We start from the raw sequence: 15,772 nt of genomic DNA, 5'->3' as shown, positions 1-15,772 counted from the left end.
GTGATCATGTTTACACTGCCTGGTCCTGTCAATCAAAGTGGAGAGGGCGCAGCAGTTGTAGAGAGAGCTGAGCCTCTAGGTGTAACAGCAACACCCCCATTGCTCCTAGAGGCTCATTTGCATAAATTAAAAATTTTCACATTAATGCAGGCACATATGAGTATGGGACCAACACAGATGCCTTCAGCTGCCAAGTGCACATGTAACAGGTCAGTTAATTAGACCAAGTGTGCATACTATGCTTAGTTCTGGTGCTCTATAACTGTATTGTGTTTGCTTCTGCTGTTCTATATATGCGTTAAACTTGGTTTTGGTGCTGTATTTATGTTATTAGACTGGTTCTGGCACAGTATATACTGGGTTTGGTTCTGGTGCTGCATTTATGTACTGGGCTTGGTTTAGGTGCTGAATTTATGTTATTAGACTGGTTCTGGCACAGTATATACTGGGTTTGGTTCTAGTGTTGTATTTATGTACTGGGCTTGGTTCTGGTGCTGTATTTATGTTATTAGACTGGTTATGGCACTTTATATACTGGGTTTGGTTCTGGTGTTGTATTTATGTACTGGGTTTGGTTCTGGTGTTGTATTTATTTACTGGGCTTGGTTCTGGTGCTGTATTTATGTACAGGGCTTGGTTCTGGTGCTGTATTTATGTTATTAGACTGGTTCTGGCACAGTATATACTGGGTTTGGTTCTGGTGTTGTGTTTATGTACTGGGCTTGGTTCTGGTGCTGTATTGATGTAATGGACTTAAAATAGCATAACATTAATGCCACTACTGTATCTTAAATAGTAGGTCATGTCCTAGTATGTAAGCTATAAACCTCAAAATGGCCACTGCCATTTCTATCACTACCTGCTTGCATGAGCATCTCTTTTCCCAGGCTGATATCTCTGTAACCACATGTATGTCGCCCCACATGTATGACTTTTGTGACCACCAGGATTGTTGCCTCAAATATGATCGCTTGTTCTTGCTACAATTTTGTCTGACTGTTTCCTTCTGCCATTCTTGAGTGAGGAAGCCCTCCTACTACTATTCACAAGCCAAGAAGATCCTACCAGTGGCGTACCGCCCATAGATGCAGGCCATGCGGCTGCTATGGAGCCTATATGAGGGATGGAAGGCACCGCCCCCTAATTACACTATTACAACAATGGCTGCTGTGGTGCAGACAGCGCTACTGTCTTGAGTCCCTATCTGGGGCTCCGACTGGCCCTGCTTTCCTTGTGCTCAAGGTCCCCCCTCCTCTACATACTTTAAGCATGTCCCTGCGCTGGCTCTGGCACTCCGGCAGTAACCTTCTGACACAGAACTGAGTGGACAGGGTCCGGGAGTCAGGACCTGCTGCGCAGCCACAAACAGATAATGTGAGTAACTGTATGTGCAACTGTATTCACTGCACTAGAAAAAGTAAAATGAATAAATAAAATGGTCATCACGGGGGTGTCGGGACTTGGGTTGTTGTTAGCTGGATGGGGGGCGGGTGGGCTGGGGGGGCGGTCCGGGAGCTGGTTGGACTGAAAGATTCTTCCTGGGGCCCCATGATCTCTGCTTGCTGCTGATGCTTATTATATAGAGGACAGTGTGCCCCAGGCAGCCCCCATGCTTGGGACAAACTAAGCAGGGTTGGAGGACGCACATTGTTCTACATAAAAGCATCAGCAGCGTGTGTATGTAGTATATGTATGATGCACCCCTCTGTATTAGTAATATATATATAATACAAAAAAGGGCAGCACTCCATAGTAAAAATGATACACCTTTTATTCACCCATGTGGTACAGAAACGTTTCAGCTCAAGCTTGAGAAAGGCTCTATTGCTGAGCTAAAACGTTGCTGTACCACATGGGTGAATAAAAGGTTTTTCATTTTTACTATGGAGTACTGCCCTTTTTTGTATTTTAGTGGGTAATTGCTTATTCCCATAGGGCATTGGACCCGCTCATTGCCATTGTCTGTGCTGCCATTTTTTCTCAATATATTGTAGGAGAGTCCCCGGGATAATAATGGACGGACGATACGTGCCACCAGAGGTCTTGGCCTCGGTGGAGTAAGAACTGTATCATTGTGGTTACAGTGGCGAATGCTGCTGGCGCAGCGTGTCCGGGCCGGTTCTTACTGGGAACAGGTAAAGAGCATGGTGGGTGCCTGTTCCCCACGGCCAGCCCAGGTTTTTGGTGGAGCTGGGCCTTTGAAGAACCCAGCCTGCTGAAGATGGGGGGGGGGGGGGGGGTGTCTTGCTGTGCTGGAGATTTTGACAGACAGAGTCGGTGCTGGTCAAGAAGAGACTGGGCGAGGCACAAACTGAAGGACAGCCATGGGACCTGTGGTGCCACTAGCCGAAGGGCCTCCGGCCTGAGGGAGACAAAGGCAGGTAGCCTAGAAGCCTGCAGGACCGGTGTGGTCCGTACAGAAACAAGGTGACTCAAACCTGCTGTTTGTTTGCTATGGAAGGACTTTTTGTTCTATGCTCTATGTGAATACGCCCCTGTGTGGTCTGCACATTGCCTGTTATGCCTTTGGTGTGAATAAAGTCACGATGTATCACAAAGACTGTCTGTGATTGCCTCAATACTGCCGCCGCTACGGTGGCCTACCACGAGCACTCTCCCACAATATATATACAGTTGCAAGAAAAAGTATGTGAACCCTTTGGAATAATATGGATTTCTGCACAAATTGGTCATAAAATGTGATCTGATCTTCATCTAAGTCACAACAATAGACAATCACAGTCTGCTTAAACTAATAACACACAAAGAATTAAATGTTACCATGCTTTTATTGAACACACCCTGTAAACATTCACAGTGCAGGTGGAAAAAGTATGTGAACCCTTGGATTTAATAACTGGTTGAACCTCCTTTGGCAGCAATAACTTCAACCAAACGTTTCCTGTAGTTGTAGATCAGACGTGCACAACGGTCAGGAGTAATTCTTGACCATTCCTCTTTACAGAACTGTTTCAGTTCAGCAATATTCTTGGGATGTCTGGTGTGAATCGCTTTCTTGAGGTCATGCCACAGCATCTCAATCGGGTTGAGGTCAGGACTCTGATTGGGCCACTCCAGAAGGTGTATTTTCTCGCAACACCCATCTTCTGTAGAGCTTCAGCTGGTGGACAGATGGCCTTAAGTTATCCTGCAAAATGTCTTGTTAAACTTGGAAATTCATTTTTCCTTCGATGACAGCAATCCGTCCAGGCCATGACGCAGCACAGCAGCCCCAAACCATGATGCCCCCACCCCACCACCATACTTCACAGTTGGGATGAGGGTTTGATGTTGGTGTGCTGTGCCTCTTTTTCTCCACACATAGTGTTGTGTGTTTCTTCCAAACAACTCAACTTTGGTTTCATCTGTCCACAGAATATTTTGCCAGTACTGCTGTGGAACATCCAGGTGCTCTTGTGCAAACTGTAAACGTGCAGCAATGTTTTTTTTGGACAGCAGTGGCTTCCTCTGTGGTATCCTCCCATGAAATCCATTCTTGTTTAGTGTTTTACGTATCGTAGATTCGCTAACAGGGATGTTAGCATATGTAAGTCTTTAGCTGACACTCTAGGATTCTTCTTCACCTCATTGAGCAGTCTGCTCTGTGCTCTTGCAGTCATCTTTACAGGACGGACACTACTAGGGAGAGTAGCAGCAGTGCTGAACTTTCTCCATTTATAGACAATTTGTCTTACCATGGACTGATGAACAGCAAGGCTTTTGTAGATACTCTTATAACCCTTTCCAGCTTTATGTAATTCAACAATTTTTATCGTAGGTCTTCTGAGAGCTCTTTTGTGCGAGGCATCATTCACATCAGGCAAAGCTTCTTGTGAAAAGCAAACCCAGAACTGGTGTGTGTTTATTATAGGGCAGCTGTAACCAACACCTCCAATCCCATCTCATTGATTGGACTCCAGTTGGCTGACACCTCACTCCAATTAGCTCTTGGAGATGTCATTAGTCTAGGGGTTCACATACTTTTTCCACCTGCACTGTGAATGTTTACATGGTGTGTTCAATAAAAACATGGTAACATTTAATTCTTTGTGTGTTATTAGTTTAAGCAGACTGTGATTGTCTATTGTTGTGACTTAGATGAAGACCAGATCACATATTATGACCAATTTGTGCAGAAATCCATATCATTCCAAAAGGTTCACATACTTTTTCTTGCAACTGTATATAAATATATATATATATATATATATATATATATATATATATATATACACAGGGAGTGCAGAATTATTAGGCAAGTTGTATTTTTGAGGATTAATTTTATTATTGAACAACAACCATGTTCTCAATGAACCCAAAAAACTCATTAATATCAAAGCTGAATATTTTTGGAGGTAGTTTTTAGTTTGTTTTTAGTTTTAGCTATTTTAGGGGGATATCTGTGTGTGCAGGTGACTATTACTGTGCATAATTATTAGGCAACTTAACAAAAAACAAATATATACCCATTTCAATTATTTATTTTTACCAGTGAAACCAATATAACATCTCAACATTCACAAATATACATTTCTGACATTCAAAAACAAATCAGTGACCAATATAGCCACCTTTCTTTGCAAGGACACTCAAAAGCCTGCCATCCATGGATTTTGTCAGTGTTTTGATCTGTTCACCATCAACATTGCGTGCAGCAGCAACCACAGCCTGTTTTCCCTCCTTGTAAATCTCACATTTGATGATGGACCACAGGTTCTCAATGGGGTTCAGATCAGGTGAACAAGGAGACCATGTCATTAGATTTTCTTCTTTTATACCCTTTCTTGCCAGCCACGCTGTGGAGTACTTGGACGCGTGTGATGGAGCATTGTCCTGCATGAAAATCATGTTTTTCTTGAAGGATGCAGATTTCTTCCTGTACCACTGCTTGAAGAAGGTGTCTTCCAGAAACTGGCAGTAGGACTGGGAGTTGAGCTTGACTCCATCCTCAACCCGAACAGGCCCCACAAGCTCATCTTTGATGATACCAGCCCAAACCAGTACTCCACCTCCACCTTGCTGGCGTCTGAGTCGGACTGGAGCTCTCTGCCCTTTATCAATCCAGCCACGGGCCCATCCATCTGGCCCATCAAGACTCACTCTCATTTCATCAGTCCATAAAACCTTAGAAAAATCAGTCTTGAGATATTTCTTGGCCCAGTCTTGACGTTTCAGCTTGTGTGTCTTGTTCAGTGGTGGTCGTCTTTCAGCCTTTCTTACCTTGGCCATGTCTATGAGTATTGCACACCTTGTGCTTTTGGGCACTCCAGTGATGTTGCAGCTCTGAAATATGGCCAAACTGGTGGCAAGTGGCATCTTGGCAGCTGCACGCTTGACTTTTCTCAGTTCATGGGCAGTTATTTTGCGCCTTGGTTTTTCCACACGCTTCTTGTGACCCTGTTGACTATTTTGAATGAAACGCTTGATTGTTCGATGATCACGCTTCAGAAGCTTTGCAATTTTAAGAGTGCTGCATCCCTCTGCAAGATATCTCACTATTTTTGACTTTTCTGAGCCTGTCAAGTCCTTCTTTTGACCCATTTTGCCAAAGGAAAGGAAGTTGCCTAATAATTATGCACACCTGATATAGGGTGTTGATGTCATTAGACCACACCCCTTCTCATTACAGAGATGCACATCACCTAATATGCTTAATTGGTAGTAGGCTTTCGAGCCTATACAGCTTGGAGTAAAACAACATGCATAAAGAGGATGATGTGTTCAAAATACTCATTTGCCTAATAATTCTGTACAGGGTGTATATATATATATATATATATTTATACTTATACAAAGGGAATATTAAATATCGTGCAGAAGCGACCATTGAATATACTAGGGAAAGGAGGGGGGTAGGAATTATATATACTAAAGAGGGAGCCATAGTATATACTAAGGGTAGAGGGGGTGCATTATATATACTATAGAGGGGGCCATTGTATATACTACGGGGAGCGTGGGAATTCTATATACTATATACTACAGAGGGGGCCATTCTATATACTATCAGTACAGGGGACATTACACATATGGGCACTGCAGGGGATGCATTATATGTAGTGGCACTACATGGGGTATTATAATACAGGGGGTCATTATAACAAGAGATGGCCTTGCGGTTCGCCCGGCGGTCGTTCGTGGCGAACTTTGCATGTTCGCGATTCGCCGAACATGCGAACATATGGAGAAATTCGCGCCCGCCATATTCTTTTACATTGTGAAGAACTTTGACCCATGACACATCCATCAGGTGGTACAGGACAGCCAATTGAGACATTTCAGCACATGGACATACCCCCCCCCCCCCACCTTACAAATAAACCTGATCTGGCCGCCATTTTACATTCAGTGTTTTGCCAGTGTAGGGAGAGGTTGCTGTGTGGAGCAGGGACAGGCTGTTAGGGACACCAAACGCTAGCTAATAGGGCCACAAAAGTAATTTTAAGCACTAGTATAGGTGTGCTATTGATAGGTGTGATATACCGAGGGGTGTGATATACTTATAATATACTGAGTCAAAAACACATAGATCTATATAGTGATCACCTGGATATCAGGGGCCTAGAGGCTAGGGGCTTACTAGGGCCATTTTTATATAGGGTAAGGTTCCGGACGGGGTCGCTCTTATCAGGGCGGGTGGTCTGTGGTTAGGCTATCAGGCCCAGAATAGCACCCCCCTGTAGGGCAATATCAGGGACAGTTCTTTGCCCACCCTGTCCTTCAATACCACATCATCATCTAGCCCAGGGATGGATGCTTTTTTGCTTTCCCTCCTGGATTCATCGATGTGCACTGGAACCCCCCAGATTGTGGTAGGACATATGGTTTCTGATTTGGTGCCGCCGAGCACTTGTTATTGCCTACCACATCTATGCTTTTTGGTTAACTTTAATAATTTCATTTATTTTCATTTTGAGGGATATCTTTTCCATTCACACGGCCGCAAAATGGGTGCAGACCATTAATTTTTAATGGGGCCGGAATGTGCTGTCCGCATCCGTGGATCCGCATCTGTGCTTCCGTTTCCGCAAAAAAATAGAACATGCCCAATTCTTGTCCACAATTGCAGACAAGATTAGGCATTTTCTATTATAGTGCCGGCGATGTGCGGTCCACAAATTGCGGAATGCACATTGCCGGTGTCCGTGTTTTGCGGATCCGCAAAACACTTACGGACGTGTGAATGGACCCTCATAGTAAAATTATTAAAGGTTACGTTTTATCTTCATGTATATTCTAATGGATTACCTTCCTTGTACAATGTTATAATATACTTTCTATGTTAGAAAGTATATTATTATAGTGCTTTTGTATTGTGCGGCAGTTGTGTGCGGTTCTGCTGCGATACTGCAGGTATATAGAGGGACAAGCGTTATTGGAACAAATAATTTCTATTTGTGTGATATACCAGTCGTCCCCCCAAAAAACAGATTGAAGCGGGGTGTTATATACTTTCTTTATAGTGCATTTGGGTACTGAATAGTGCATTTGCGCATGCGCATACGTGAAAATTATATTGCCGATATTTCGCATTGAAAACAAAAAATGAATGGAGATCGCAAATTCAAATAATACATCTGGTATGTCACTGTCCATGTTGTGGGACTATTTGTGCACTTCTAGTAATTAGTTCTTGGCTGCAAATATGAGCTGAAGGTTTTTTAGGTTCGCCTGCCTTTAAAATGAATGGGACCCGCCGTGAACTTGCGGTTCGCGAACATTTGATCGCGTTCGCGAACCGCCCTGGCAGATGTTCGTCCATCACTAATTATAACTACCGTGGACACTGCAGCGGGGCTCTATAAATACTGAGGCACTATGGGGGGCTTTATTACTACAGTGGGTTCTATAGGGGTGCCTTGTAGAGGAACCTTTCTACTGTTGGGGCAATGTAGGGGCGTATATTTCTACTACTGGCCGTATGGGGGAATTATTAATAATGTGGGTACTTTAGGGGCATTATTATTGACCACAATATGGAGGGAATTGCTACTAATGGGGTTGCTATCTGGGGTACTGTAGGGGGCACAGTTACTACTGGAGGCGGTCAACTATCTGTAGGGCACTGTTAGTTCTGCAGTATAGTATTTGGGGGCACTGAGGAACACAGCAGGCACAGTATTGGGGTAGCAGCAGGATGACAATGTTGGGGCACCAGGAGAAGGAGGATAATGATAGAAAAGAGAGGCATCTAAGATGTTTTTGTCAAACTCTGCAGAGACGAGACACGGCTGAAATAATTGGTCATGGCGGTCTAGTCCGAATGGAGAAGATGACAAAAGAGAACGTCTACATTAGAGGAGAGATTACTGGATGTAAGAGGTATGTGCGCTGTATGTAATGTCCATTCACACATGTCTTTAACAGCAGAGCTGGGGGAGGGGTTGGATTCAGAATATAGATAGAATTTGTTACAGATGTATTTTATATTTGTGAGGCGGGGGGGATACTGAGTTTTGCTATGGGGCCCCATGATTTCTATGTACGCCCCTGGATCCTAGGACAGCCCTGACTAGTACCTGACAGAGACGGCGGCAAGCAGTACCTACAGCAACGGAATTGCCGGTGGAAAATGTGCAGCATTTACAGCACCAGTGAAGGGGGACATTTTCCCAAATCTCATCCGCACACTGCACACACCTTGACGTGCGGTATGGATTTTTAACCCACAACATGTCCATTTATTTTGTCAATATCTGCCACAAATGTCACCATTTGCAATGCAGAGGATGAAACACAGCCACGGTCATTTATGCAACAGATTTGCGCCATTTTGCCTCTGTGGAATACTGGCTATGTAGCAAACGCATCACATGTGGCAGTACAATGGTCGGTGCATACCGCACTGCTGTGTGCATGAGCACTTATATCAGGCACTCTGTGCACTCTCCATGAGGTGAAGTTAGCACTTAGCTTCAGGAAACTGCAAGGAGGGGGGGGGGGGGGCATTATTAACAAGAGCCGACTTAGGGGCCATTTTACTTCACCCCCAGTAGCAAAAAGGCTAACACGACCCCCTGTACACAGCTCTTTCCAGGCAGAAGGACGACATTGTCCTGACAGAAGCCCACGTCACAGGAGGATAGACCGCCAGCTCTGAGGAGGGCAGGAAATGAGCGCTTGCTCCCTTAAAGGGGCGGGGTTAGCGATGCGTGACGTCAGGGTGTCCCTGCATTAAGGCATGCAGCTGATAACACAGGATTACAGCGAAGCGACGGCTGGAGACTAGAATTCCCCCGCAGTCCTGCATAGCAGCAGCCGCCGCCGCCATCATCACCAAGTGATCACCTAGCGCTGCTCCCCAACATTCAGTGTCTGCTCATCCTCCATCATGTCTGTAGCGGGGCTGAAGAAGCAGTTCCACAAAGCCACCCAGGTAAGCACTGGCAGATGAGGCTCCATCACCAGATCTCCATGCTGGGGGTGGTGCTGCTGCTTGTCATTCAATGTGCACTGAATGTCATCTGATCTCCCGGTGATCCTGATGCTGTGTGCTCTCCTGGATCCACCAGGGTCTAAGCATCTAAGCATATGGATCAATCATTGCATTATGTCATGCAATCCCCCTGGAGAGGACATGGTTAACTCCATCGGAAATCACCAGGCTATCTTTAGCCTAGGATCATATATTCATATATATATATATATATATATATATATATATATATATATATATATATATATATAGCAGAACAATAGATACATTCCTATATCCCTGGTGGATACATTGTCTAGTCTTGTGCCCCTCTGTACAGTGCAATCCGGTTGGATCCATGATGAGAGAAATACGGATCTACCGTAGATATGAATTATTTACGTTTCTGGAATGACACACTGACACTGAGATTGTGGCTCTTTGGTGATCATCGTCATTGGTTGGCCAGGTAAATATGGGATTTGTGCCAGATGGCGACCCCCTTGGCGTAATATGATGCAACACTTGGTTCATTATAACGTAAGGAATTCCCATCAACAGACTATTACAGAAAGAGGAACCGTAGGATTTTACTATGAGAATGTGTCGATAATATATCAAAATTCAAATGTCCCCCACATACGGTGGACTGGCAGTCTGCAGAACCCAACCAATATGGCTTCATCTCGGTTATATGCTATATCCCCAGTGTTGACCGAGTGGGATTAAGGCGTAGTAAGTAGCCCCGGCCACGGGGGATTACCGGAGGCTGTAAAGCCCGGATGTTCGGAGATTTTTGTCTTGGAGGCTGCAGTCAGTCATTGCACGGCAGAGGTGACCTCCTCGGCTCCATGCAGAGCTATCTGATAACCACTGCATTATTAAACAGGTTGCAGGATTGGGGAGCTGCAGAAAAGGACGCGCTCCTACTGCTGTGCCTTCTGTCATTAAAACATAGCCATTTTACACCATGGCAGAAGGGAGAGTTCCTCTGCTGCTTGCGGTGCTGACATCTTCGGCTAGTAACCTTTCCCCCTCTATTGTATTGAAAATGTTAATTACATTTGACACCACGACGCCTGTCTCTGTGTGGATGACTCTTTTGGTGACAAAAATAGCAAACTGTCTCCCCTAGCAACCCAGAGAAGTGACAAAACCTGCTAAATTCTGCCTTCGTAACTGCGGTGCACCATATGGCGCTGAAGGTATTAGCTGCGCCGTGCAGTTACTTGTTTGTTCTTGAATAATGTTATTTTTGCTACTTTTGTAGTATTTGTGAAGTTTATTCCAGTCATTGCACATATATTAATTTTATGTCGGTTGAAATGATAAATCCTTCACACAACCGTGCTTGGTCCAGGAAAGATGGTCCATGTGTCGACCACATCTCCTGGACCGACACAGATCACTAGGATTTATTATTATTTTTTCTTTATTTTCTTCTTGGGCCTCACTAAAGAGGCCATGTGTATTGCCCATATTACCACAATGTTGTACACACAATTTTTCCTAGTTGCACACAGTGCAGCACAAAGTACCTCCCTAATAGCATTACATACCACTTTGCAGCGAAGTGTACCTCCCCAGAAGAACCATACAAATACAGCAAGCAACACTGTTAGCAGCATTGTTCCCTTTCCCAACCCGTCTTCACTGACAGCAGCATTGTCCTCCTGACAACCCTTTCTGTTAACGACAGCTACTTTCTCCCCCTTCCAACCTTTCCCCATTTGGCAGTAGCATTCTTCACATCCCTCCTCCCCTGGCAGCAGAATTCATTCCCTTTCCACCCTCCCATACTGGCTGTAGTATGCTCCCTCAAATTACCCTTCCCCATGGGAGACACCACTTACCCCATTCAAACCCTTTCCAGAGTGGCAGAACCATTAGTGATGCTAGTGTTGGAAGGGAGTTTCAACATAGCTCTCTAGGTCCCCTTCTTACCTCCTCAGCAGGTCACTTGTAATCTCTAATCTCCTGCGGAACTACTCCCTGGTTGTAGGAACTACACAGTCATGGTCATGGCACCATGATGTAATCGCAGATCCTTCATCATTTCTATCCACAGAAATGACATCGAAAATGCCGGCCTTATCAGTACAGTTTCTGCTTTAGGGCTCATTCATGCAACCATAGGCCGTCCAGGCCCATATTGCGGACTACAAACAGCAGGTCTGCAACATAAGGGCATCGGATGCGTGAATCCAATATATCAGATGTGGATCCATTGACTTGAATGGGTTTACATTAGGCAAGATGCGGAGCACAGGCATGGATCAGAGGCACTACGAAGCCCTTCTGTGTTGTCTTTGGTCCATGCCTCTGCACCGCAAAAGATAGGACATGTCCTATCTTTTGCCGTATATTGTGGATTGCAGAGCCAGTCAAGTCAATAGTTTGATGCCACTATACGGGACTCACATGGCTGGTGACCGTGCATTGTGGAATTTGCTGACCTCAATTTGTGATCCCTAACATTGGCGGCTTATGGTCGTATGAGCTTAGAATTCCTTGTGCCGGTACCCAGCAAGGGGCAGGACCGATGTCTCGCTTGCCAATGACCCTTTTATCTGGAACCCAGCGTCCATCTCCCTGTGTATGTATGTATAATATATATATATTCTATAAGTGAAATATGCATGTGTAATGTGAGACTTCCTCATAAAGCCCATATGTTATTGTGTCTCCTCACTTGTAGCTCTGGTGTTGTAATGTGACAGGCCTCAGCTAGGTGTAGGGACCTAACTGTAACCTATGCAGCCATCCAGGCTAGCCCACAGTTTCTAGAGGGTAATGATGGGTTACATAATAAAGTATTCCTCTCTCTCAATGATGTTTGTACCACTGTAAAGGTCATTTTAAAATGGATTAACCATACTTAAATGGACTAGAGGTCCAAAACTCATCAGTGTCATGAGGAGCGTTGCGAGTTGGAACCTTTAAGGGCACATCAGGTTGTGCACCAGTGACAGATCCTCTTATACTGTTTTCAAGATCCATTAAGGATTAACGTTGACCATCACATGTACACTTCAGGTCGTATTTACAAGTTGTACTTTTTTCCTGGAAAGACTTGCTAGATCTACACAAATGAGCCAGAAAGAGTATTTGCAGTTCACAGTGTATGTATATATTATACAGGTGACATGAATATGTAACACTTACTTACTTTCCAGTGTGACCGTTCGCCTCTGCGCATTTCTGAGCTGTCCATTCATTGATTTTCTATAGCAGTTGCTGGGACTGAAATGATATATTGATGTTTGTGTAGGGTTGGAAAGGTCATTTTATATGTGCTGAAGCTCACATACACTCACCTAAAGAATTATTAGGAACACCTGTTCTATGTCTCATTAATGCAATTATCTAGTCAACCAATCACATGGCAGTTGCTTCAATGCATTTAGGGGTGTGGTCCTGGTCAAGACAATCTCCTGAACTCCAAACTGAATGTCAGAATGGGAAAGAAAGGTGATTTAAGCAATTTTGAGCGTGGCATGGTTGTTGGTGCCAGAAGGGCCGGTCTGAGTATTTCACAATCTGCTCAGTTACTGGAATTTTCACGCACAACCATTTCTAGGGTTTACAAAGAATGGTGTGAAAAGGGAAAAACATCCAGTATGCGGCAGTCCTGTGGGCAAAAATGCCTTGTGGATGCGAGAGGTCAGAGGAGAATAGGCCGACTGATTCAAGCTGATAGAAGAGCAACGTTGACTAAAATAAAGCATTTGTGAAGCCACAACACGCACAACCTTGAGGCGGATGGGCTACAACAGCAGAAGACCCCACCGGGTACCACTAATCTCCACTACAAATAGGAAAAAGAGGCTACAATTTGCACGAGCTCACCAAAATTGGACTGTTGAAGACTGGAAAAATGTTGCCTGGTCTGATGAGTCTCGATTTCTGTTGAGATATTCAAATGGTAGAGTCCGAATTTGGTGTAAACAGAATGAGAACATGTATCCATCCTCTGATGGCTACTTCCAGCAGGATAATGCACCATGTCACAAAGCTCGAATCATTTCAAATTGGTTTCTTGAACATGACAATGAGTTCACTGTACTAAAATGGCCCCCACAGTCACCAGATCGCAACCCAATAGAGCATCTTTGGGATGTGGTGGAACGGGAGCTTCGTGCCCTGAATGTGCATCCCTCAAATCTCCATCTACTGCAAGATGCTATCCTATCAATATGGGCCAACATTTCTAAAGAATGCTATCAGCACCTTGTGGAATCAATGCCACGTAGAATTAAGGCAGTTCTGAAGGCAAAAGGGGGTCCAACACCGTATTAGTATGGTGTTCCTAATAATTCTTTAGGTGAGTGTATATGCTTATGTTATATGGCTGATGGAACTGGTTTTTCAATTTGTGTGACTATATAATATTTATTCATTGCATCACAACCTACCTTAAATGTACAACTTTGAAGACAATTTTTGTTTATGATTGAATTTTACTAATTTTTGGCTAAAAATCATTTTTTATTTGCCTTTATTAAAAAATATTGAGCCATTCTGTCACAAAGGGTTATCTGTTTTTCAAACTGTGTAACTGGTACTTTCATTTTCACTTTGTGCCAGTCATCTAAACTACTAAAAGAGGTCATAAACACTGTCATCAGAAAAATGGTTATGTAGCTGGCTGACATTAGCGATGTCCTAATGTCAGCAGAACATAACTGTATGACTTATATCTCCCTGCCTGCTGCCGTTCGCGCTAAATAATGACTTTTATAATATGCAAATGAGCCTCTCACCGTTTGGCACGCCCTTGTAAAGGTGATTGACATCCTCGGTCTCCTCCATGCCCCGCAAATCCCGCGCCGTCCATTTTAGTATTAGGCGCAGTTAGTGAAGGACGCCTGCTGCCGTCCTTCACTCACTGCGCCCAAAAATAAAAAGGACGTTGCAGGGTTTGTAGGGCAGGAGACAGAGGATGTCAATCGCCTTTACAAGGGCGTGCCAAACGGTGAGAAGATGGAGCCTCTAGGTGCTGCAGCAACTCCCCACTAGAACATAGAGGCTCATTTGCATATAATAAAAGTCATTATTTAGCGCTAACGGCAGCAGGCAGGGAGATATAAGTCATTCAGTTATGTTCTGCTGACATTAGCACATTGCTAATGTCAGCCAGCTACATAACCATTTTCTGATGACAGAAACCCTTTCAGTTGCATTCTTATTAAGATAAGAACTGAGCTATAATGAGTGTTTATAATGTCATAAAGCAGAAATAAGGAGCCAGTCAGCTCCCCAACTGATGGAAAAGAAAGAAAATCCACAGGCTGCTACTAGATCATCTCAGCTCTGTACACAAAAAAAGATTCCATATTTTTAATAAAGACCAATTGAAAAATGATTTTAGCTCAAAATAAGTACAGTGCAATAATAAAAAAAAAAATTGCCCTCCAAAGGTGTACATAGCCTTTAGGCCTCATGCACACGGCCGTATGTATTTTGCTGTCCTCAAAAAATACGGATGACGTCCGTGTGCATTCTGTATTTTGCGGAACGGAACAGCTGGCCCATAATAGAACAGTCCTATCCTTGTCCGTAATGCGGACAATAATAGGACATGTTCTATTTTTTTTTTTTTTGTGAAACGGAATGCACATGGAGTAACTTTGAAATGACCCTTTGAAATGAATTGTTCTGTATATGGTCCGCAAACCGGAAAAAAAACCCGAACGGACACTGAAAGAAAATACGTTTGTGTGCATGAGGCCTTAAGGACTGATTCAGATGACTTATTTTTTGTCAGTGCACTATCTGGCACACTGGTTCGGTTACATCTACCCTACGTGTTTTATGGCTTTCAAACTGTTATTCTTTGTATAATGAATAGTTATATCATTTTCAGATATAATTTCCATAACAGTTCCCACAAATTTCCAGAACTCTGCTTTCTTTTATTAAATAGGAACCTTCATTGTTTACTTTCAGGGAGAAAAATCTTCTCTAGTCGTATGATGGACACAGAGAAGCAAGACATTGCTCGCTCTGATCACTGTACTGTTGGGCCCCTTTCACACGGGCGAGTATTCCGCGCAGGTGCAATGCGTGAGGTGAACGCATTGCACCCGCACTGAATCCGGACCCGTTCATTTCAATGGGGCTGTGTACATGAGCGATGTTTTTCACTCATCACTTGTGCGTTGCGTGAAAATCGCAGCATGTTGTATATTCAGCATTTTTACACAACGCAGGCCCCATAGAAATGAATGGGGCTGAGTGAAAATCGCATCACATCCTCAAGCAAGTGCGGATGCGGTGCAATTTTTCACGCATGGTTGCTAAGGAGACGAGGGATGTACGACCCGGGACCCCATTTACTTTATTATTTTCCATTAT

The 15,772-nt window shown here is 44.0% G+C and overlaps 1 protein-coding gene across 1 annotated transcript in view; it reads left to right on the top strand.

Annotated features, from left to right (window-relative positions):
- The first annotated feature begins 9,179 nt into the window (after positions 1 to 9,179).
- Positions 9,180 to 15,772, top strand: part of SH3GL2 (SH3 domain containing GRB2 like 2, endophilin A1) — a 161,489-nt gene continuing 154,896 nt past the window's right edge. Inside the window, exon 1 of the mRNA XM_040417241.1 lies at positions 9,180 to 9,376. Within this exon, the coding sequence (XP_040273175.1) occupies positions 9,332 to 9,376 (45 nt within the window). The 5' untranslated portion in view covers positions 9,180 to 9,331. The remainder of the gene's footprint in view (positions 9,377 to 15,772) is intronic.

The sequence above is a fragment of the Bufo bufo genome, chromosome 2, assembly GCF_905171765.1.
Source record: "Bufo bufo chromosome 2, aBufBuf1.1, whole genome shotgun sequence".
NCBI classification, from domain to species: Eukaryota; Metazoa; Chordata; class Amphibia; order Anura; family Bufonidae; genus Bufo; species Bufo bufo.
This window is presented reverse-complemented; position numbering and strand designations above follow the sequence as displayed.